The sequence below is a fragment of the Salvelinus fontinalis genome, chromosome 1 (genome assembly GCF_029448725.1).
Source record: "Salvelinus fontinalis isolate EN_2023a chromosome 1, ASM2944872v1, whole genome shotgun sequence".
In the NCBI taxonomy this organism is placed as follows: domain Eukaryota; kingdom Metazoa; phylum Chordata; class Actinopteri; order Salmoniformes; family Salmonidae; genus Salvelinus; species Salvelinus fontinalis.
The window spans coordinates 53,007,286-53,032,067 of NC_074665.1; the positions used below are offsets into that span (position 1 = coordinate 53,007,286).

General features: G+C 43.3%; 1 protein-coding gene and 1 long non-coding RNA gene across 5 annotated transcripts in view; one reads left to right on the plus strand and one right to left on the minus strand.

The window, feature by feature from the left end:
• Positions 1 to 24,782, plus strand: part of adam12b (ADAM metallopeptidase domain 12b) — a 150,658-nt gene that overhangs the window by 10,607 nt on the left and 115,269 nt on the right. For 3 of the 4 annotated variants that reach the window (XM_055925997.1, XM_055926007.1, XM_055926015.1), the window contains exons 2-3: positions 19,153 to 19,274; positions 22,185 to 22,258. In XM_055925997.1, the coding sequence (XP_055781972.1) occupies positions 19,153 to 19,274; positions 22,185 to 22,258 (196 nt within the window). The remainder of the gene's footprint in view (positions 1 to 19,152; positions 19,275 to 22,184; positions 22,259 to 24,782) is intronic. The other variant, XM_055926024.1, reaches the window with a different exon arrangement.
• LOC129857601 (uncharacterized) lies at positions 9,883 to 18,112 on the minus strand. Its single transcript, XR_008759919.1, has 2 exons — positions 17,986 to 18,112; positions 9,883 to 10,591 (listed from the first exon to the last, which is right to left on the minus strand). It is a non-coding gene; the product is annotated as an uncharacterized LOC129857601 (long non-coding RNA).

The following is a 24,782-nucleotide window of genomic DNA, read 5'->3' on the forward strand; positions in this document are numbered from 1 at the left end:
GTAGTCTGCAACTGATTTCTTTTTTGTGTCAAGGAGTATGGGAATGGGACTATGGTTGGCATACCAACATTCTCACCAGAAAACATATGGGAAAGTAGGGTTTTATTTATAATTCTACGTGTTCCCAGGGAAGATCAAGCATATGAGAATGATCATGCATGTCAACATTTTCCCTGATTCCAGAGTACTGTTGAGGGAGAGATGATAGATGTTGCATGCACCCTCCCACACGCATGCACAACCACACAGACACACACACATGGACGACCTCTCACCCGTCTCTATATTAACAACAAATAATAAACAAGAGTTTCAGTGTGTAAGATCAGAGGTGCCACATGAATAAAGATGGGGAACAGAGTTAAGAGCTAGTGTTGAAACCTTTATTAAAAGACATCTGCTTGACTTACTTTTATAGTCTTTTTTAAAATTGCACTCTATCCGCAGACTGGGGCCACGGTTAAACACTGGCCGTCGCGGTTTTCACGCACCAGGTCTCATTTTGTTAGGATATGAACCACAGTGGATAAATGGAGTTTGGGCCATGCTGGGAGCACAGTCTGTTGACAGTTTGTTTGATGCAGGAATAAAAGCAAATGTGGCGTTGTCATTAGACTTCTCTTCAAAGAGTCCCAGTCCCATTAACCAGAGAGAGAGTGAAAGTGACAGAGAGTGATGAGTTCTCCAGCTGAGATGATAGGGAAAATATACACTGTAGTTCCCTGCTGTAGGCCCTGAGTTCTCAGACTTCTTTCTCACACACACACACCATGATCCAGTCTCCCGGTGGCATTTCCAGACAGAAAACCCCAGATCCCCTAATGCATAGCAGGAGAGCTCAGAGAACATGAAGAGAACAACAGTCTCACTGTGTTTACTGGTAGAGATGTGGTTCCTAGAGCCTCATTGATAATAGCAGGGCTTTATCACCACTCCTTAGTTCTCTTTCACCCCCTCCCTCTGTTCCTCCCTTCACCTTCCCAGGGGCCAGGGTTCCCTTCAGTTCCTTCTTGGACACACAGGAATCCCACTGGGCCTGCTATAATCTTAGCATGCTCAGTGTGGACCTCAGATGACCACAATGATCGAGGAGAGGCGAGGAGGGGGAGCATGGAGAGAGATACTGACAAACTGGAGGGGGTTCCATATCTTTCCCGCGCTCAGCTTGAAGTCAGTCACACAGTATACAGTGTACCATACTGTTCACCCACGACTGCATGGCCAGGCACGACTCCAACACCATCATTAAGTTTGCAACACCATCATTAAGTTTGCAGACGACACAACAGTGGTAGGCCTGATCACGGACAACGACAAGACAGCCTATAGGGTGGAGGTCGGAGACCTGGCCGTGTGGTGCCAGAATAACAACCTATCCCTCAACGTAGCCAAGACTAAGGAGATGATTGTGGACTACAGGAGCACACCCCCATTCTCATCGACGGGGCTGTATTGGAGCAGGTTGAGAGCTTCAAGTTCCTCGGTGTCCACATCAACAACAAACTAGAATGTTCCAAACACACCAAGACAGTCGTGAAGAGGGCACGACAAAGCCTATTCCCCCTCAGGAAACTATACAGATTTGGCATGGGTCCTGAGATCCTCAAAAGGTTCTACAGCTTCAACATTGAGAGCATCCTGACTGGTTGCATCACTGCCTGGTACGGCAATTGCTCGGCCACTGACCGCAAGGCACTACAGAGGGTAGTGCGTACGGCCCAGTACATCACTGGGGCTAAGCTGCCTGCCATCCAGGACCTCTACACCAGGCGGTGTCAGAGGAAGGCACTAAAAGTTGTCAAAGACCCCAGCCATCCCAGTCATAGACTATTCTCTCTACTACCACATGGCAAGCGGTACCGGAGTGCCAAGTCTGGGACGAAAAGGCTTCTCAACAGTTTTTACCCCCAAGCCATAAGACTCCTGAACAGGTAATGAAATGGCTACCCGGACTGTTTGAACAGGTAATGAAATGGCTACCCGGACTGGCGCCAAATTCAAAACAACAGAAATCCCATAATTAAAATTCCTCAAACATACAAGTATTTTACACCATTTTAAAGATACACTTGTTGTAAATCCAGCCACATTGTCCGATTTCAAAAAGGCTTTACGACGAAAGCACACCAACCGATTATGTTAGGTCAGAGCCAAGTCAGAGAAAAACACAGCCATTTTTCCACCCAAGAGAGGAGTCACAAAAGCAGAAAGAGATAAAATTAATCACTAACCTTTGATGATCTTCATAAGATGACACTCATAGGACTTCATGTTACACAATACATGTACAGTGGGGCAAAAAAAGTATTTAGTCAGCCACCAATTGTGCAAGTTCTCCCACTTAAAGATGAGAGAGGCCTGTAAGTTTCATCATAGGTACACTTCAACTATGACAGACAAAATGAGAAAGAAAAAATCAGAAAATCACATTGTAGGATTTTTTATGAATTTATTTGCAAATTATGGTGGAAAATAAGTATTTGGTCAATAACAAAAGTTTATCTCAATACTTTGTTATATACCCTTTGTTGGCAATGACAGAGGTCAAATGTTTTCTGTAAGTCTTCACAAGGTTTTCACACACTGTTGCTGGTATTTTGGCCTATTCCTCCATGCAGATCTCCTCTAGAGCAGTGATGTTTTGGGGCTGTTGCTGGGCAACACGGACTTTCAACTCCCTCTAAAGATTTTCTATGGGGTTGAGATCTGGAGACTGGCTAGGCCACTCCAGGACCTTGAAATGCTTCTTACGAAGCCACTCCTTCGTTGCCCGGCGGTGTGTTTGGGATCATTGTCATGCTGAAAGACCCAGCCACGTTTCATCTTCAATGCCCTTGCTGATGGAAGGAGGTTTTCACTCAAAATCTCATGATACATGGCCCCATTCATTCTTTCCTTTACACGGATCAGTCGTCCTGGTCCCTTTGCAGACAAACAGCCCCAAAGCATGATGTTTCCACCCCCATGCTTCACTTTGGATGTAACTCAGCATTCTTTGTCCTCCAAAGACGACGAGTTGAGTTTTTACCAAAAAGTTATATTTTGGTTTCATCTGACCATATTACAATCTCCCAATCTTCTTCTGGATCATCCAAATGCTCTCTAGCAAACTTCAGACGGGCCTGGACATGTACTGGCTTAAGCAGGGGGACACGTCTGGCACTGCAGGATTTGAGTCCCTGGCAGCGTAGTGTGTTACTGATGGTAGGCTTTGTTACTTTGGTCCCAGCTCTCTGCAGGTCATTCACTAGGTCCCCCCGTGTGGTTCTGGGATTTTTGCTCACCGTTCTTGTGATCATTTTGACCCCACGGGGTGAGATCTTGCGTGGAGCCCCAGATCGAGGGAGATTATCAGTGGTCTTGTATGTCTTTCATTTCCTAATAATTGTTCCCACAATTGATTTCTTCAAACCAAGCTGCTTACCTATTGCAGAATCAGTCTTCCCAGCCTGGTGCAGGTCTCCAATTTTGTTTATGGTGTCCTTTGACAGCTCTTTGGTCTTGGCCATAGTGGAGTGGAGTGTGACTGTTTGAGGTTGTGGACAGGTGTCTTTTATACTGATAACAAGTTCAAACAGGTGCCATTAATACAGGTAACGAGTGGAGGACAGAGGAGACTCTTAAAGGTCTGTGAGAGCCAGAAATCTTGCTTGTTTGTAGGTGACCAAATACTTATTTTCCACCATAATTTGCAAATAAATTCATAAAAAAATCCTACAATGTGATTTTCTGGATTTTTGTTCTCATTTTGTCTGTCATAGTTGAAGTGTACCTATGATGAAAATTACAGGCCTCTCATCTTTTTAAGTGGGAGAACTTGCACAATTGGTGGCTGACTAAATACTTTTTTGCCCCACTGTATGTTTTGTTCGATAAAGTTCATATTTATATCCAAAAATCTGAGTTTACATTGGCGCATCCGGTGATTTTGCAGAGAGCCACATCAATTTACAGAAATACTCATAATTAACATTGCTAAAAGATACAACTGTTATGCATGGAATTTTAGATCCACTTCTCCTTAATGCAACCGCTGTGTCAGATTTCACAAAAACTTTACGGAAAAAGCACACCATACAATAATCTGAGTACAGCGCTCAGAGACCAACACAACCCAAAGAGAAATCCGCCATGTTGTGTAGTCAACAGATGTCAGAATAGCATTATAAATATTCACTTCGAAACATGTCCGTAGAAATATGTCAAACGATGTACAGAATCAATCTTTATGATGTTTTTAACATAAATCTTCAATAATGTTCCAACCGGAGAATTCCTTTGTCTTCAGGAATGCAATGGAACGCAAGCTAGCTCTCTAACTCGCTCATGGTCAGCTCGTGGCTTTCTGGCAGACCTCTGACTCATTCCCCTCTCATTCGCCCCCACTTCACAGTAGAAGCCTCAAACAAGGTTCTAAAGACTGTTGACATGTAGTGTACGCCTTAAAAAGTGCAATATGACCCCATTTCCACTGTATATTGGATAAGCAAAGAGTTGAAAAACTACAAACCTCAGATTTCCCACTTCCTGGTTGGATTTTTCTCAGGCCTTTGCCTGCGATATGAGTTCTGTTATACTCACAGACATCATTCAAACAGTTTTAGAAACTTCAGCGTGTTTTCTATCCAAATCTACTATTAGCATATCCTAGCATCTGGGCATGAGTAGCAGGCAGTTTACTCTGGGCACACCTTTCATCCGGACGTGAAAATACTGCCCCCTATCCCAAAGTAGTTAAACAAATCAATATATTTTGATTTGTTTAACACTTTTTTGGTTACTACATTAGATTTTACAGTCATGGCCAAAAGTTTTGACAATGACACAAATATTAATTTCCACAAAGTTTGCTGCTTCAGTGTCTTTAGATATTTTTGTCAGATGTTACTATGGAATACTAAAGTATAATTACGAGCATTTCATAAGTGTCAAAGGCTTTTATTGATAATTACATGAAGTTGATGCAAAGAGTCAATATTTGCAGTGTTGACCCTTCTTTTTCAAGACCTCTGCAATCCACCCTGGCATGCTGTCATTTAACTTCTGGGCCACATCCTGACTGATGGCAGCCCATTCTTGCATAATCAATGCTTGGAGTTTGTCAGAATTTGTGGGTTTTTGTTTGTCCACCCGCCTCTTGAGGATTGACCCCAAGTTCTCAATGGGATTAAAGTCTGGGTAGTTTCCTGGCCATGGACTCAAAATATCGATGTTTTGTTCCTCGAGCCACTTAGTTATCACTTTTGCCTTATGGCAAGGTGCTCCATCATGCTGGAAAAGGCATTGTTCGTCACCAAACTGTTCCTGTGTTGGTACCATTCTTATTCATGGCTGTGTTCTTAGGCAAAATTGTGAGTGAGCCCACTTCCTTGGCTGAGAAGCAACCCCACACATGAATGGTCTCAGGATGCTTTACTGTTGGCATGAACCAGGACTGATGGTAGCGCTCACCTTGTCTTCTCCGGACAAGCTGTTTTCCGGATGCCCCAAACAATGGGAAAGGGGATTCATCAGAGAAAATGACGTTACCCCAGTCCTCAGCAGTCCAATCCCTGTACCTCTTGCAGAATATCAGTCTGTCCCTGATGTTTTTCCTGGAGAGAAGTGGCTTCTTTGTTGCCGTTCTTGACACCAGGCCATCCTCCAAAAGTCTTCGCCTCACTGCGCGTGCAGATGCACTCACACCTGCCTGCTGCCATTCCTGAGCAAGCTCTGTACTGGTGGTGCCCCGATCCCACAGCTGAATCAACTTTAGGAGACGGTACTGGCGCTTGCTGGACTTTCTTGGAGCCTTCTTCACAACAATTGAACCGCTCTCCTTGAAGTTCTTGATGATCTGATAAATGGTTGATTTAGGTCCAATCTTACTGGCAGCAATATCCTTGCAGGTAACCATGGTTGACAGAGGAAGAACAATGATTCCAAGCACCACCCTCCTTTTGAAGTTTCCAGTCTGTTTTTAGAACTCAATCAGCATGACAGAGTCATCTCCAGCCTTGTCCTCGTCAACACTCACACCTGTGTTAACGAGAGAATCACTGACATGATGTCAGCTGGTCCTTTTGTTGGCAGGGCTGAAATGCAGTTGAAATGTTTTTGGGCGATTCAGTTCATTTGCATGGCAAAGAGGGACTTTGCATTTAATTGCAATTGATCTGATCACTCTTCATAACATTCTGGAGTATATGCAAATTACCATCATACAATCTGAGGCAGCAGACTTTGTGAAAATGTATATTTGTGTCATTCTCAATACTTTTGGCCATGACTATAGATTCTTCAAAGTAGCCACCCTTTGCCTTGATGACAGCTTTGCACACTCTTAGCATTCTCTCAACCAGCTTCACCTGGAAAGCTTTTCCAACAGTCTTGAAGGAGTTCCCACATATGCTGAACACTTGTTGGCTGCTTTTCCTTCACTCTGCGGTCCAACTCATCCCAAACCATCTCAATTGGGTTGAGGTCGGGTGATTGTGGAGGCCAGGGCATCTGACGCAGCACTCTATCACTCTTCTTCTTGGTCAAATTGCCCTTACACAGCCTGGAGGTGTGTTGGGTCATTGTTCTGTTGAAAAACAAATGATAGTCTTACTAAGCGCAAACCAAATGGGATGGCGTATCGCTGCAGAATGCTGTGGTAGCCATGCTGGTTAAGTCTGCCTTGAATTCTAAATAAATCACAGATAGTGTCACAAGCAAAGCACCCCCACACCATCACACCGCCTCCTCTAAGCTGCACGGTGGGAACCACACATGCAGAGAAAATCCGTTCACCTACATTGCGTCTCACAAAGACACAGCGGTTGGAATCAAAAAATCTAAAATTTGGACTCATCAGACGTAAGGACAGGTATCCACCGGTCTACTGTCCATTGCGTTTCTTGGCCCAAGCAAGTCTCTTCTTCTTATTGGTGTCATTTAGTAGTGGTTTCTTTGCAGCAATTCGACCATGAAGGCCTGATTCACGCAGTCTCCTGTGAACAGTTGATGTTGCGTTATGTCTGTTACTTGAACTCTCTGAAACATTTATTAAGGCTGCAATCTGAGGTGCAGTTATTCTAATGAATGGGTTTTCCTTTCCTGTGGCGGTCCTCATGAGAGACAGTTTCATCATAGTGCTTGATGGTTTTTGTGACTGCACTTGAAGAAACAAAGTTCTTAACATTTTCCGGATTGACTTTCCTTCAAGTCTTAAAGTAATGATGGACTGTCGTTTCTCTTTGCTTATTTGAGCTGTTCTTGCTATAACATGGACTTGGTATTTTACCAAATAGGGCTATCTTCTGTATACCACCTGTCCCTTGTAGAGGTCGACCGATTATGATTTTTCAACACCGATACCGATTATTGGAGGACCAAAAAAAGCCGATACTGATTAATCGACCTATTTATTTATTTATTTGTAATGACAGTTACAACAATACTGAATGAACACTATTTATTTAACTTAATATAATACATCAATAAAATCAATTTAGCCTCAAATAAATAATGAAACATGTCCAATTTGGTTTCAATAATGCAAAAACAAAGTGTTAAAGAAGAAAGTAAAAGTGCAATATGTACCATGTAAAAAAGCTAACGTTGAAGTTACTTGCTCAGAACATAAGAACATATGAAAGCTGGTGGTTCCTTTTTAACATGAGTCTTCAATATTCCCAGGTAAGAAGTTTTAGGTTGTAGTTATTATAGGAATTATATGACTATTTCTCTCTATACCATTTGTATTTCATATACCTTTGACTATTGGATATTCTTGTAGGCACTATACTTTTGCCAGTGTAACAGTATAGCTTCCGTCCCTCTCCTCGCTCCTACCTGGGCTGGAACCCAGGACACATTCACAACAGCCACCCTCGAAGCATCGTTACCCATCGCTCTAGAAAAGCCGCGGCCCTTGCAGAGCAAGGGAAACAACTACTTCAAGGTCTCAGAGCGAGTGACGTCACCGATTTTTACGCTATTAGCACACACCCCGTTAACTAGCTTGCCATTTCACATCGGTTACACCAGTCTAATCTCGGGAGTTGACAGGCTTGAAGTCATAAACAGCTCAATGCTTGAAGCACAGCGAAGAGCTGCTGGCAAATGCACGAAAGTGCTGTTTGAATGAATGCTTACGAGCCTGCTGCTGCCTACCACAGCTCAGTCAGACTGCTCTATCAAATCATAGACTTAATTATAACATAATAACACAGAAATACGAGCCTTAGGTCATTAATATGGTCAAATCCGGAAACTATCATTTCGAAAAAACAAATTCTTTCAGTGAAATACAGAACCGTTCCGTATTTTATCTAACAGGTGGCATCCCTAAGTCTAAATATTGCTGTTACATTGCACAACCTTCAATGTTTTGTCATAATTATGTACAATTCTGCCAAATTAATTACTATCTTTGTTAGGAAGAAATGGTCTTCACATAGTTCGCAACGAGCCAGGCAGCCCAAACTGCTGCATATACCCTGACTCTGCTTGCACGGAACGCAAGAGAAGTGACACAATTTCCCTAGTTAAAAGAAATTCATGTTAGCAGGCAATATTAACTAAATATGCAGGTTTTAAAAATATATACTTGTGTATTGATTTTAAAGAAATGCATTGATGTTTTTGGTTAGGTACACATTGGTGCAACGACAGTGTTTTTTTCGCGATTGCGCTTGTTATTAAATCATCACCCATTTGGCGAAGTAGGCTGTAAATCGATGACAAATTAACAGGCACTGCATCGATTATATGCAACGCAGGACAAGCTAGATAAACTGGTAATATCATCAACCATGTGTAGTTAACTAGTGATTATCTTAAGATTGATTGTTTTTTATAAGATAAGTTTAATGCTAGCTAGCAACTTACCTTGGCTTCTTGCTGTACTCGCATAACAGGTAGTCAGCCTGCCACGCAGTCTTCTCGTGGAGTGCAATGTAACCGGCCACAATCGGTGTCCAAAAATGCAGATTACCGATTGTTATGAAAACTTGAAATCGGCCCCAATTAAATCGGCCATTCCGATTAATCGGTTGACCTCTAGTCCCTTGTCACACCACAACTGATTGGATCAAACGCATTAAGGAAACAAAATCCACAGATTAACTTTTAACAAGGCACACCTGTTAATTGAAATGCATTCCAGGTGACTACCTCATGAATTGTGCAAAGCTGTCATCAAGGCAAAGGTTATTTTGAAGAATCTCTAATATAAATATATTTCATTTGTTTAACACTTTTTTGGTTACTACATGATCCCATGTGTTATCTCATAGTTTTGATGTCTTCACTATTATTCTACAATGTAGAAATAAAGTACATTGTACAAGTACATACATACATACATACATGCATGCATGCATGCATGCATGCATACACACTGTCTGCTTGTATATAAATACTGAAATTGACAGCTTCCTGTATGTGTCTAGCTTGTTTAACTGACTACATATAACCTCCGGTGAATTCACCTTACAAGGAGGGTAAATAAGTTGCTTTTAATGCGGAAATAGATTTACACTAGAACAACAAATTGGGGGGAAAAGAGCTTCATATCGATTGACCGTATAACAGAGAAATTGATTTAATGCGCTGCACAGCAGTGGGCTGGTTTGTGCAGCAGTGCTGTCGAGATATATTGTTAAAGCTGTGTTCCTGATGAGCTGTGTTAAAGCATCCATTATTGATGTTGTGTCTGTGGTCTTACTGCAGAACAGAGACCCTTTGGGGACACCACTGTTTTACAGTCGAATAAGTGAGAACTTGCACTGTGTTTGGAAAAGCAATACTGTTGGTTTCCAAAGGCAATATGTCTATAGTACTTTGCTGTCTGAGGGCTACCTTTGTCTGAAACCCACATGGTGTGTTTGTAATGAACACGAGAGGAGACAGAGCTGGTTTCAAGTGCAGGGCGCCGCAGGTGTTTATTGCGAAGGACCACAGAAGGAGGCAGGTAGCTGAGTCCAGGGGCAGGCAGAAGGTCATACATAGGGGGTCCAAAAGGGCAAGAGTACAGGCAGGGAAAAGGCTAGTAACATAGTCCGGGAAATACTATCAAATCACGGGAAAAACAGCGCCGAAAGAATTGTGTCACAAAACAAACAATACCTCACAGTGATGGGGTGCAAAGAACTTAATTAAATAGTGTGTGATAATGACATACGGTTGTGTGAACAGATGATTAGAGTTCAGGTGATTGGGACCTGGAGAGTGAGCTGCGTTCAGGGGATCTAGGCGTTTGAGAGTGTGAGCTGGAAAGTGGGCTGGAAAGTGAGGTGCTTTCAGGAGATCTACGTGTTTGGGAGTGTGAGTTGGAAGTAGACGTTACAGTACCCCCCCCCTCCACGGGCGGCTCTTGACGGCCTAGGAAGCTGAGCAGGGGGCATGGAGCTGGGCGGTCCGGACGTTTACAGTGGAAAGCCAGGATCATGGCTGGGTCGAGGATGTCCTGGGCGGGGAACTAGGACTGTTCTTCGCGTCCGTAACCCTCCCAATCCACCAGGTAGTGGATGCGACCACCCAGGCGCTTGGAGTCAAGGAGGGCTTGGACGAAATAAGCCGGTGCACCGCTGACGTCAAATGGAGGGGGTGTGCCGAGGTGCGCCTGTGAAGTAAAAATTATGTATTCACCTTATTTGTTGGATATGTAACAATTATTTACTTAACAAACAGTAAGATATTTTTGTCCTGCTAATGCTGTGTTTTATGATCTCCACTCTAGCACCCTGCAGCTAGTCTGGGTGTTGAGGACATGGGTTCTACTGGAGAAAGCTTGAAACTGACAATTGATTTATGGTTGTGAGGCTCGATATATGTGACTCGATATAGAGAGAGCCTGGAAGAGTTGAAAACAATTTTTATTTTTTTATTTCACCTTTATTTAACAATAGGGGGTGCTGTTAGCACTTTGTAATAATTACCTTTCCCAAATTAAACTGCCTTATACTCAATTTTTGCTCGTACAATATGCATATTATTATTACTATTGGATAGAAAACACTCTCTCGTTTCTAAAACCGTTTGAATTATATCTGTGAGTGAAACAGAACTGGACTTAGAGCAATTTCCTATGTGTATGTGAGTGCCAAATTTTGCTAGCTGCTCTGAGACCTGTGTATAAATCTGCCTGTCTTCTATTGGTTGAGATGCACTGCATACGCCTTCCCCTGGATGTTAGCGAATAGGGAGACTTGAAATGGAGTCTCTACGTAGATCTCAAAGGTTATAAATCACTTGGCAAAGACGTGTCTGTTCTTTTCCCTCTTCGCTCTGACGCACTGAGGACCTTGGCATATTGTACTAGAACCATCGGTTATAGATCTTAGAAATTTCCGGCTGTGTTTTTATTCGATATAGGCTTTAAAGACATCATAATCTTGTTATTTTAAACCGAATTATATCAGTTTGTCAGTATATTGCGATTTTCGGGTATTTCATTTCCTGGCGTTCTAGGGGGTTGGGTATCTCTCTCTCTCATGCTAATGTTTACTGCTAATTGCAACGTTGAAGAGGACGTTATACAACCTAGTAACGATTCTTTTGGACAAAGCACACCTTTCCCAAGATTCTGATGAGAGTTCATCAAAAAGTAAGAACTATTTATGCTGATAATTCGTTCTGTTGAAAAATGTCAAATGCATAAGCCGCTATTAATTGCAGTGCAGCCTCGCTTTATCGCACGCTGTATTTTGAAGTAACGTTAATTTAAAAAATGTAACCCAGCGATTGGATTAAGAACTAATTTGTCTTTCAATTGCTGTCCAACCTGTATTTTTTAGTCAAGTTTATGATTATTTATTGATTAGAATAGGTGCCTCTCCAAAGATTTCTCCTGACATTTTCTGGGCAGCTTTGCTACTTTTCTCATTGTATAACCACGATTTGTGGCGCTAAATATGCACATTTTCGAACAAACTCTATATGCATTGTGTAATATGATGTTATAGGACTGTCATCTGAAGAATTCTGAGAAGGTTAGTGAAAAAATGTATATATTTTGGTGGTTTATACGTCATCGCTATTTTGGCTTGAATCAATGCTGTTGTGATGTTTGCTATTGTGGTAAGCTAATATAACGCTATATTGTGTATTCACTGTAAAACACTTAGAAAATCTGAAATATTGGCTGGATTCACAAGTTCTGTGTCTTTCATTTGCTGTACGCTGTGTATTTTTAAGAAATGTTTCATGATGAGTAATTAGCTAATACACGATGGTCTCTGTAGTTATTCTAGTTGCTTTGGTGAGAGTTGTGATGGTGGCTGCAATGGTAAACTATGATTTATACCTGAAATATGCACATTTTTCTAACAAAACATATTTATTGTATAGCATATGTTATCAGACTGTCATCTGATGAAAGTGTTTCTTGCTTAGTGGCTATTTATATCTTTATTTGGTTGAATTTGTGATAGCTACTGATGCAGTAAGAAAAGGGTGGAGTAAAAAAAAGTGGTGTCTTTTGCTAACGTGGTTAGCTAATAGATTTACATATTGTGTCTTCCCTGTAAAACATTTTAAAAATCAGAAATGATGGCTGGATTCACAAGATGTGTATCTTTCATTTGGTGTCTTGCACTTGTGATTTCATGAACATTTTATTATACGATATCCCTGTGTCTTTAGCCTAGGCTATGCTAGTCAGCTTTTTTGATGGGGCGGTCCCGGATCCGGGTTTGTGACTCGTTAGAGGTTTTAACCAGGTAGGCCAATTGAGAACAAGTTCTCATTTACAACTGCGACCTGGCCAAGATAAAGCAATGCAGTGCAACACAAACAACACAGAGTACACATGGGGTAAACAAACGTACAGTCAGTAACACAATAGAAATATCTATATACAGTGTGTGCAAATGTAGTAAGATTAGGGAGGTAAGGCAATAAATAGGTCATAGTGGCGAAATAATTACAATTAGCAAATAAACAATGCCTCTGTCTCATCTTCCTGGCATCTGGGAAACTAATTAAAAGACCATCCTGTGTAGATAACCAAGGTGGCTTATGGGAAGGTTAGAAAATGACTGACTAAGCAATCAAATCAAAGTATTTGTCACGTGCGCCATATACAACATGAGTAGACATTACAGTGAAAGGCTTACTTACAGGCTCTAACCAATAGTGCAAAAAAAGGTATTAGGTAAAAAATAGGTAGGTAAAGAAATAAAACAACAGTAAAAAAGGCTATATACAGTAGCGAGGCTATGAAAGTAGCGAGGCTACATACAGACACCGGTTAGTCCGGCTGATTGAGGTAGTATGTACATGTAGATATGGTTAAAGTGACTATGCATACATGATGAACAGAGAGTAGTAGTAGCGTAAAAGAGGGGTTGGCGGGTGGTAGGTGGCGGGACACAATGCAGATAGCCCGGTTAGCCAATGTGCGGGAGCACTGGTTGGTCAGCCCAATTGAGGTAAACATGTACATGAATGTATAGATAAAGTGACGATGCATATAGTGCAAATAGTCCGGGTAGCCATTTGATTACCTGTTCAGGAGTTTTATGGCTTGGGGGTAAAAACTGTTGAGAAGCCTTTTTGTCCTAGACTTGGCACTCCGGTACCACTTGCCATGTGGTACAAGAGAGAACAGTCTATGACTGGGGTGGCTGGGGTCTTTGACAATTGTTAGGGCCTTCCGCTGACACCGCCTGGTGTAGAGGTCCTGGATGGCAGGCAGCTTAGTGATGTAATGGGCCGTACGCACTACCTTCTGTTGTGCCTTGCGGTCAGAGGCCGAGCAATTGCCTTACCAGGCAGTGATGCAACCAGTCAGGGTGCTCTCGATGTTGCAGCTGTAGAACCTTTTGAGGATCTCAGGACTCATGTCAAATATTTTTAGTTTCCTGAGGGGGAATAGGCTTTGTCGTGCCCTCTTCACGACTGTCTTCGTATGTTTGGACCATTCTAGTTTGTTGTTGATGTGGACACCAAGGAACTTGAAGCTCTCAACCTGCTCCACTACAGCCCTGTCGATGAGAATGGGGGCATGCTCGGTCCTCCTTTTTCTCTAGTCCACAATCATCTCGCTGAGCTGTAGTCAATGAATAGCATTCTCAATCTTGGTATCAGCTATATAAAAACTGTGCATCGTCTGTAAAGGCTAGACTCTCAGCCTAACAGTCAGTCAAGACTGATGGGGTGACGGTCTCATTATTGCAATAATTAATCAATATTAAATAAAGATGATTATTTGAAGAAATGTCTCTCTCGGTACTGAATTTCCACGACACACCACAGGAGGATGGAGAGGGTTGTACCTCACAGGCTTGAGAAGGGACACATGGAAGGATGAGGAGATCCGGTAATGACGGTGAAACTGGAGACAGTAGGTGACAGGATTGATGCGGTGTGTTATTATGAAGTGACCAATGAACTGGGGACTGAACTTATTGCAGGGGTCACAAAGCCGGATGTCCTAGGTAGAGAGCCACACACGTTTCCCAGGGTGGAAGAGTGGAGTAGGTCGGCGACGCCAGTCAGCGAAACGTTTCTGGGAGAGGGAAGGTTGATGGATGTGCTGCTGTGCGGTCTTCCAAACCTGCTCGCTCTGTCGAGACCACTCATCGACGGCAGGCACAGTTCTGGGCTCTGTCTCCCATGGTAACACGGAGGGTTAGTATCCGAGGACACACTGAAAAGGAGTGAGATGGAGTGAGGAATACACCAGGGAGTTCTGTGTGTATTCGGCCCAGGCTAGATAGCGACTCCACTCGTGTGGTTGGTAGGTGCAGTGTTGGCGAAGGTACTTCCCTATTTCCTGATTCAGGCGTTCCGTCTGCCCGTTGGTTTGGGGATGGTATCCGGAGGATATGCTGATGGAGACCCCCAGTCGGTCGCAGACGGTTCACCACACCCTGGAGATGAACTGGGGTCCCTGATCCGAAAATATGTCTTCCGGGATCCCATACAGACGAAACCTGTTGGAACATGCACTCGGCCATTTCCATGGTATTAGGTAGATGCCAAAGGGGGATGAGTCGGCACATCTTGGAGAACCGGTCCACTACAACTAAAATAGTCGTGAAGCCCGAAGAGTCCGACCGATCTGTGAGGAAATCCATCTCGATGTGGGACCATGATCTGTGTGGTGTAGGTAAAGGTTCAAGCTTACCGGTAGGCAGTTGGCGAGGGCTTTTTGCCCATGCACAGACGGGACAGGAAAGAATGTAATCTTGGACGTCTGCTGTTAGGGATGACCAACAGAACTTGTTTGTCAGTAGCTCCATGGTCCGGGTGATTCCTGGATGGCCAGAACTCAGCGAGGTATGGCACCACTGCATTAGTTGGGGTCTGACGGACGCAGGAACGTAGGTCTTACCTGCAGGGGTGTCGGGAGGTGCTGGGTCATGGCATAGTGCCTCTTGGACTGCTGATTGGATTTCCCACTGTATGGGTACCACAACACAAGACGGAGGCAGGATGGGCTCGGGAGCTGGGTTAGAGGAAGGGGAGTCAAAGAGAAGGGATAAGGAATCAGCCTTCACATTTTTCTTACCAGGCAGATAGGTGATGTTGAATTGGGTCAAGAAGGGTGCCCAGCGAGCCTGTCTGGGGTTGAGCCTCTTAGCACTTTTAAGTACTCCAAATTGCGGTGGTCGCCTTATAACCAGTGACGCCACTCTTCGATAGCCAGCTTAATGGCGAGGAACTCTGGTTCCCGACATCATAATTCCTCTCAGCGGGTGACATTTTCTTGGAAAAGAAGCCACATGGGTGTAATTTGGGAGGTGTCCCGATCCGCGGCCTAGATACTTTTGTATCTGTTTCCTCCAGCATCTTCACAAGGTCCTTTGCTGTTGTTCTGGGATTGATTTGCACTTTTTGCACCAAAGTATGTTCATCTCCAGGAGACAGAACACGTCTCCTTCCTGAGCGGTATGACGGCTGGTGGATCCCATGGTGTTTATACTTGCGTGGTATTGTTTGTACAGATCAATGTGGTACCTTCATCTGTTTGGAAATTGCTCCCAAAGATGAACCAGACTTGTGGAGGTATACATTTTTTTCTGAGGCTGATTTCTTTTGATTTTCCCATGATGTCAAGCAAAGAGGCACTGAGTTTGAAGGTAGGCCTTGAAATACATCCACAGGTACACCTCCAATTGACTCAAATTGACTCTAAAGCCATGACATCATTTTCTGGAATTTTCCAAGCTGTTTAAAGGCACAGTCAACTTAGTGTGTGTAAACTTCTGATCCACTGGAATTGTGATACAGTGAAATAATCTGTCTAAACAATTGTTGGAAAAATTACTTGTGTCATGCGCAAAGTAGGTGTCCTAACCAACTTGCCAAAACTATAGTTTGTTAACAAGAAATTTGTGGAGTGGTTGAAAAACGAGTTTTAATGACTCCAACCTAAGTGAATGTAAACTTCCGACTTCAACTGTAGCTATAAAATGTCCTGCCCCTCCACAGTACAGACAACAGTTATTATTCATCCTTCGTGAGCGTTCCCCAACTGATAACCTAGCTCTTCCCAACTGCGTAGGCTCAGGAGTATCCAACTCAAACGTCGTAGATTCCCGAGAGGCCTCAGGTGGCTTCGAATCCTCTCGGAAGAGCTGCCTTCCGGATTCCCTTGGAGGTGAATGCGCCATAGCGGGTGCACGAGTGTGCCCGAGACCAGACCTCCTCTCACTCTTGCGTTCATTTAGGCGTCCATTAATTTTAATGGTAAGGGCAATAAGGGAGTCGAGATCCATCGGCAATTCGTGAGCAGGTAGCTCATCCTTTACCTCCTCAGATAAGCCGTGCAAAAAAGTATCGAAAAGAGACTCCGGATTCCAGGCACTCTCGGTGGCCAACGTGCGAAAATCAACCGCGTAGTCTGCCACGCTATGGGAGTTTTGTCAAGCAGTTTGCTGTCCGCCTTTCTCCCAGAAACTCAAATACCTTTCTCACTTCTGCTATGATTTCCTCCAGATGACCACAAATGGCAGATTGTAGCTCCCAAACTGCCGTAGCCCAGGAGAGCGCCCTTCCCAACATTAGTGTAATAATATACGCTATCTTCGATCTGTCTGAAGGAAATAAAAATAAGCGAGCGCTGAGTCAGAAAACCCCGGCAGGTACCAGGATTCCCCGAATATCGCGCCGGAGGTTGTAAGCGGGGTTCTCGGGGAGCCGGGATAGGCTGTACAAACTCACCATAGATGGGGGGGGAATTACTGGGTGATTGGGATTTTTCAGAGGTGGCAGGTAGCCTCTGAGCTAACTCCCTGATTTGCTCCATAATAGCCTTTAACCCATGGTTGTGGCGTTCCGTCAAGAACCTGAGCCCTTCCAAAAGGCCCTGTACCAACTCCCCATGTCTCCTAATGGTGACTCCTTGCAAGTAGACAGCGTGGCGGAGCTGGTCCAAGTATGCTGGATCTGTCATGGCCAGTTCGTACTATCAAGGCACAAGGCGAGACCCAGATGCAGACACATGAGGCAGATGGTTGGAGTCTTACAATGTTTAATAATCCAAAGGGGTAGGCTTAAGAATGGTCGTGGACAGGCAAAAAGGTCAAAACCAGATCAGTGTCCAGGAGGTACAGAGTAGCAGACAGGCTCGTGGTCAAGGCAGGCGGGTACAGTCCAGAAACAGGCAAGGGTCAAAACCGGGAGGACTAGAAAAAGGAGAATAGTAAAAGGAGTTCGAGAAAAACACGATGGTTGACTTGACTAAACATACAAGACGAACTGGCGCAGAAAGACAGGAAACAGGGATAAATACACTGGGGAAAATAAGCAACACCTGGAGGGGGTGGAGACAATCACAGGAACAGGTGAAACAGATCAGGGCGTGACACCCACAGGGCTGTGACCCAATCCATAGCTTTGCCTGTGAGTAGGGAGATGACCACCCTGTCTTTGTCAGAGGTGAAGTCAGCGGGGTGCTGGTCTATGTACAGGTTACACTGCATGAGAATTCCTTGACATTTCCCTGGGGAGACGTCGTATTTATTAGGCATGGATATGGGGGAGGTGTACAAGAGGAGGCTGTGGCACCTGATATCGATGAAGCAGGAATGGACTGGCGAAGGAGGTCGCAGACTTCATCGATTCGTTACTCCTGTCGGGCTAGACGTAGCTGCAGCTCCGCTGAATCCATCTGTCGGTTTTTTTCTGGTGAGGTATTCTGTAATGAACAAGAGGGGAGACAGAGAGCTGGTTTTAAGCACAGGGCGCAGCAGGTGTTTATTGCGAAGGACCACAGGAGGAGGCAGGTAGCTGAGTCCAGGGACAGGCAGAAGGTCATACACAGGGAGTTCAAAAGGGCAAGAGTACAGGCAGGAAAAAGGCTAGTAACATAGTCCGGAAGATCAGGCAATAGGTAGATAACAGGAAATCGATAGGCTAAGGTACAGGCAGGCAAAAGGCATTGTTAGTGAGGCAGGTAAATACTATCATAAACGTGAGGAGTAAATCGCAGGAAAATCAGCGCTCTGAAAGAATTGTCACAAAACAAACAATACCTTACAGTGATGGAGTGCAAAGAACTGAACTAAATAGTGTGTGATAATGACATACAGGTGTGTGAACAGGTGATTAGAATTCATGTGATTGGGATCTGAAGAGTGAGCTGCGTTCATGTGATCTAGGTGTTTGAGAGTGTGAGCTAGAAAGTGGGCTGGAAAGTGAGCTGCTTTCAGGGGATCTACGTGTTTGAGGGTGTGAGTTAGAAGCAGACGTTAGTGTTTTTTTTTAAATGATGCGTGTAATAGTGTTATATTTAATGTGAATGGCTTTTTTTTAACCGCTGTAGATCAGTTTGGTTCACTCAAGTGACTTACAACCTTTACATAAATGGGACATTTAGTGTTTAATGAATTCAAGGTCATGTAAACAATAGAGCAACACATTTTACTTGAGGTGGCCTGAAGCTAATTCATGAGACAATCACATGTTCAAAAGACTGTTTAACATTTCATGTCTGATAATAATGTTATGTCATTCTCCATAATCTCATGGTTGACTGCCGCCACGACCAGTGAAGTAAGGGGTTATGTAATTCTCATTATACATTAATATACATTCTCTCAGTCAGGTCACCTCAGGTCAAGTGTCTACTTAACAGAGACCAGATGGACATCAGTATCCCACTACTCATCCCCACTCAGTTCAAATCACTTCCATTGATTATATCACTAATCACTGCTATTGATCTTTTAACAGGCAACAGCTTGAACCAGAATGTGTTGCACAGTGCCGTCCCTGAGCCCCAACGCTATGACACCACGGTACCTTTCCTGTTGGAAGGGCCGGAGCGCAAACCACTCAGCCAGCTCACGTCCAGGGTAAATATTCATAAAGCGGCCTTTTAGCGGCCCTGGTTAATTTTTTACATTTTTAATTGTATTTTTATTTAACTAGGCAAGTCAGTTAAGAAGAAATTCTTATTTTCAATGCCGGACTAGGAACATTGGGTTAACTGCCTTGTTCAGGGGCAGAACGACAGATTAATGTTAATACGCTGCTCATAACTCAGCCAACCATAGATGTTAGCCTGCCTGCCGAACTGCCTCTGGTCTCTTCTGTTGTTTCAGTCATGAGCCCATAATAAATCACCATCTCTGTTTATCCTCAGCTGATTCCCCTTTGTGGTTGTTACTGAAAGCTCACTCCCCACGGTGTTAAATGGCCCCTCTGTTGTTTGTTTCGTATGAGCTAAGCCCAGAGGCTCCACACACTATGAAATTATTCCCTCAACTTGCCAGCTTCCTATACTCTACAAATAAGCAGTGCACGAAAGCAACATTTTGAAATGGTTTGGGGGATAGGAGAAAACTAGACTGTCTGGTGTTGTAACAAAGTCAGGTAGCAACCGGATTTGAAACCGTCTAACCATTGTGCTAAAATGTATTGGACCGATGAGCTTAGTTGTGGATGGCTAGCAAATGCACCCTAACACTTGTCATCCTTGATATACCAGAACTGTAAGCACAGTAAGACATAATAGAGGTTCTTTCTATGAACCATGTGTCATTTTGTCTATATATTTTTTATTTGAACCTTTATTTAACTAGGCAAGTCAGTTAGGAACAAATTCTTATTTACAATGATGACCTAGGAACAGTGGATTAACTGCCTTGTTCAGGGGCAGAACGATAGATTTTGACCTTGGCAGCTCGGGGATTCGATCCACCAATGTTTCGGTTACTGGCCCAACGCTCTAACCACTAGGCTACCTGCCGCCCCATGCCTGAAATCGATTCAGTTATTAAAACCAGGTAAATCAGCACATTTTATCTCTGCTATTACATGGGGTCATTGAGCACATTCTGCAATTGAGTCTGTGGTTATAGGGTAGCTTCAGATGGAGAAACCCAATTCGTTCAGCCCACTAGGACTTAGTGAGAGAAATTAATGTTTGAAATCCAGGATCCCCCACTGCACCACAATGATACCATTCCAGGCAAGGAAAACAAGGGAGTGTTGAGGAGTACTCCCAGAATATTTAAAACAGCCATTTCTTTCCAAAAGTTATACCTCAGATTATACCTGAGTGGATAGGTTTTTCCTAGCTGGAGGAAATACTATGTTAGTCTTTCAACTCCACACTCTCTCAACTTCCTCAATGCTGAGCTTGAGCTTTACTTTGATGACAGGGGGAGGGTATTAGTAAAACAACAACATCTCTGAAATGAGAAGGAGTCATGAGTGCTGACAAAGTAATGCATCAGAATGTGTTATAACTTTGTCTGGAACAAGGAAGAGATTCTAGCTATTTAGTTAGGACAGAATTTAGGTGAAAGTTCATTTGATTTTATTAGAGAGATATTCCAATGTCATGACACTACATAATCAATTGAGTTTGACAACAATGTCCATTTGTATTGTTCAGGAGCCAGCTGTTATGGCCATGTTGACCATTCCAAAATATTCTTCAGTTTTATTATTATTTTATCAGCAATGATACCCAACTCATTTTTCCCTCGCCTGTTATTTTTATTGAGCTGTTTTCAGTGCCACTAGAAGTAGCAAGCCAATATCACAGTCATCCTGAGTCAGGACAGTGGGGTGATGACCACAAATGGACCCACCATGGACCTACTGTCAAACCCACTGGGTTTCTGGCAGAGAAACAGCCTTAACCTGAACAGAGCCCAGCAGACCCTGAGGAAGGTCTCATCTGTCTTAGTATCATCTGACTGGGACAAATGTTCTCTCTGTCTGTCTATCTTTATCTCTGCCTGTCTCCATGGTCCCTGCATATCTGTGTCTAGCTCTGTGAAATCCGCGGTGTTTCCACCAACTAAGTCAAGATGCAATCAAAATGCCTACCTGCTCGTCTGTGTACCTGCTTCTACATGTGTAGTAAAATAGTTATAATGACAACATGAAGCATGGACAAAAAATCCATACGGATTTTTCATTGCAGGAGGTTTTCCATCCCTACAGTTAAATAAAGTTGTGTGTGTGTGTGTGTGTGTGTGTGTGTGTGTGTGTGTGTGTGTGTGTGTGTGTGTGTGTGTGTGTGTGTGTGTGTGTGTGTGTGTGTGTGTGTGTGTGTGTGTGTGTGTGTGACACACAGTATCTGATAGCCTCTCATAAACTGTGCAACAGACCGAGATCCCCAGCCTTTTCCCATGGGCCAGTTTGGTCATAAATCATGAGTGCTGAAAAGGCGGGAGTTCTGGGGAAATTAGTGTCAGTCAGCACTGAAATATGCAGACAATCCTCAAAAATGTTGTTCTTGCACTCAAGGAATAACACTGCTTGCTCTGCAAAAACAGATTTTGGTTTTTGCTGTTGATTTCTGACTAACATAAACCTGACATGGATTATTGCTATAGACCTAAGGGGTAATGTTTTATTTACTCTTCAACATGAGATCGTTTTGTTTCATTACTGTTGATCTCTTGAAAATTTGAGTCCACGTTTTTTACTCAAGGGAAATTATGAACGGTACTAACAGAAGAGTCTATGACCGGGTCATCCTGGGATGGACCATTAGTAATGGGGAGGCGTTGATATGTGCTCATCAAAAACTCAGCTGGTTAGAGTCCAGATCTTTTTCCTGGTCAGGTCACGTAGTGAGCAGAACAGGGTTCTATTCATGACAACCATCAATGCCAGGGATCTGGGAATTGGAATCCCTCTTCCTAGCCCATTACCAGCATGCCCTCCTACTTCCTGTCTAGTATGTAAGCCCTGCTGGGTGTCCCGTCCCCCCTCACCTTTCGTGTCCTGTGTTTGTGTTCTAGAGTTATCCTGCCTCACTGAGGCTGGTGGTGGAGGCGGAAGGTGAACAACTGGTCCTGGCACTACAAAAAAACAAGTAAGTCATCATCCTATCTTCGGCTGCACATCCCACATCCGACCTACATCATTACAGACATCTAGTCCTTAAAGGACTATGAACGATTTGGCGAGATGACCAGTGGATGTTGGTTTATATCATGAATGGTTGTTTGAATTTGGAAAGATTCAAGCGCATTTACATATGGAGTAAACAATGATCAGATGTGTTGCACTTCAGCTAGCATATGCTGTGCCCATGGCTGTAGTACGAGCTATGGCTAAAGCTTCTACAGTACGAGGGCTGATACAGTTTCATGAAGGGGAAAAAAAGATTTCACAGAACAAATGTCTAGGCTCTTTTATGGTTTAGCCTCTCTGAAGAGTTGAAAGAGGATAGCTGATAAAGAATGACTCGAAGGGATTTTTTATATCTCCCTTTTCCCTTTCTCTCATCACCTTCTTCTCTTCCAGGTTGTGGAATATACCAGGCATGAGAACTGGGAATCCTGTGGAGTTGTGTGTATTTGTGAAATTTACTAAATATACAGTATACACAGTTTATATATACAGTACAAGCTAAGCACTTCCAAGCACTTGGGCCAGGTATCGTTTTTATCTCAATATCAAGTCATTTCTGGGTAATTGTATTCTATTAAAATGCTTCTCAGCTAGGAACAATTTCTCAAGCAAAAATGTTGCTAGGACTGTCTGGGTGTGAAATGACTGGGGAGGGGAAAACGGAAAATCGCTGTTATTGGCAGCGAGTTTTGAAACTCTCTTTCTTTCCTCTATTAACTATTTTACCACCTGGTGATGTCATCAGGCAGGCCAAAACTCCATCCCACCAAAACAGGCTGAGATTTAAGGCGGTCTTTTCAAACAGCTCTTACACTAAAAGGGCATTATCATAATTGTCATTATTCCAACCTCATCGTCTGGAAATATACTGAACAAAAATATAAACGCAACATGCAACAATTTCAAAGATTCAGTTCATAACTGGAAATCAGTCAATTGATAAAAATTCAATAAACCCTAATCTATGGATTTCACATGAGTGGACAGTGGCACAGCCATGGGTGGGCCTGGGAAGGCATAGGCCCAGCCAATCAGAAAGAGTTTTCCCCACAAAGGAGCTTTTAATACAGACAGAAATACATTGTGAAGCCGGTTGGCCAAATTCTCTAAAATGACGTTGGTAGAGAAATTACCTTTCAAATATCTGGCAACAGCTCTGTTGGACATTCCTGCTGTCAGCATGCCATTTGCAGGCTCCCTCAAAACTTGAGACGTCTGTGACGTGTTGTGTGACAAAACTGCACATTTGAATGTGGCCTTTTATTGTCCCCAGCACAAGTTGCACCTGTGTAATGATCATGCTCTTTAATCAGCTTGTTTATATGCCACACCTGTCAGATGGATGGCAAAGGTGAAATGCTTACTAACAGGGATGTGAACAAATTTGTAAATAAATAAGCTTTTTGTGTATGTGGAACATTTCTGGGATCTTTTATTTAAGATCATGAAACATGGAACCAACACTTTACGTGTTGCGTTTATATTTTTGTTCAGTATATATATATATATAAAACACAGGAAATCATGTTTTTTACTGCACCACCCACTACAAACATCAATGATCTGGTTTTCCTCTCACTTCTACTGCCCAAATTCATCTATGTCCCTGAGAAAATTTCCACCACCCTATTCCTAATAATAATAAATCCCACCCTGCTAACCCACCCACACCACTAACCCCAATGACCCGTGCATCAGCTTTGTGAGATAATTCGGCTGGTAGCTTCCATTCCCTTCCGTATGTTCCGCCTGTCCCCCTCCCTGCATTCCTTCAGATCTGTACACTGATATCTGTTACCTGTCTGTGCCCAAACACAGGTGGGGTGTGACCTCTGTGTGTGCACTGTGTGCACTGTGCAGGGTCGTACTGTGGTGGCTCGTGCCTTCTCTGTGGGATCAGGTGGTAGGAAGACGATCTGAGTTAGAGACAACACAGAGTAATAGAATTTGCTCTCTTAGTTTGTTCTGTGTAATAGCACAATATTTTCTGTCTGTACGGTTTTATTACATTGAATTTAAGAGGCACTAAATAGCGTTCAGTGATCAGTATGGAGGTTCTGTTATTCTAAGAAATTATTTTCACCCATGAATTAGCTGCACTGTAGACAGAGATCTAAGCAGTAAGTACTCTGATGTTTATAGAGATTCTGTATGTAGGTTTTATTGGCTTTCAGTAAGAGTGCGTTTGTACATTTAAGTAAAGGACCTAACAGCACAAACATCATGGCCTCTAAGATTACCTGCACCCCACTCCTGAGCCCCCAACTCAGACTCCTCCTCCCATCAGCAACTTCACATCCACTGCTGTGCAGTCAATCATCTTTAAAATGAAGGGCACCACTTGCACCCTTGTACCTATCCCTACATCCCTACTCAAAACCTGCTCTTATAGCCTGATTCAGTTTGTCACCACACTCATCAACAAGTCCCTGCTGACTGGGGAGGTATCATCACTCTTCAAAACAATTGCAGTCACCCCCTTA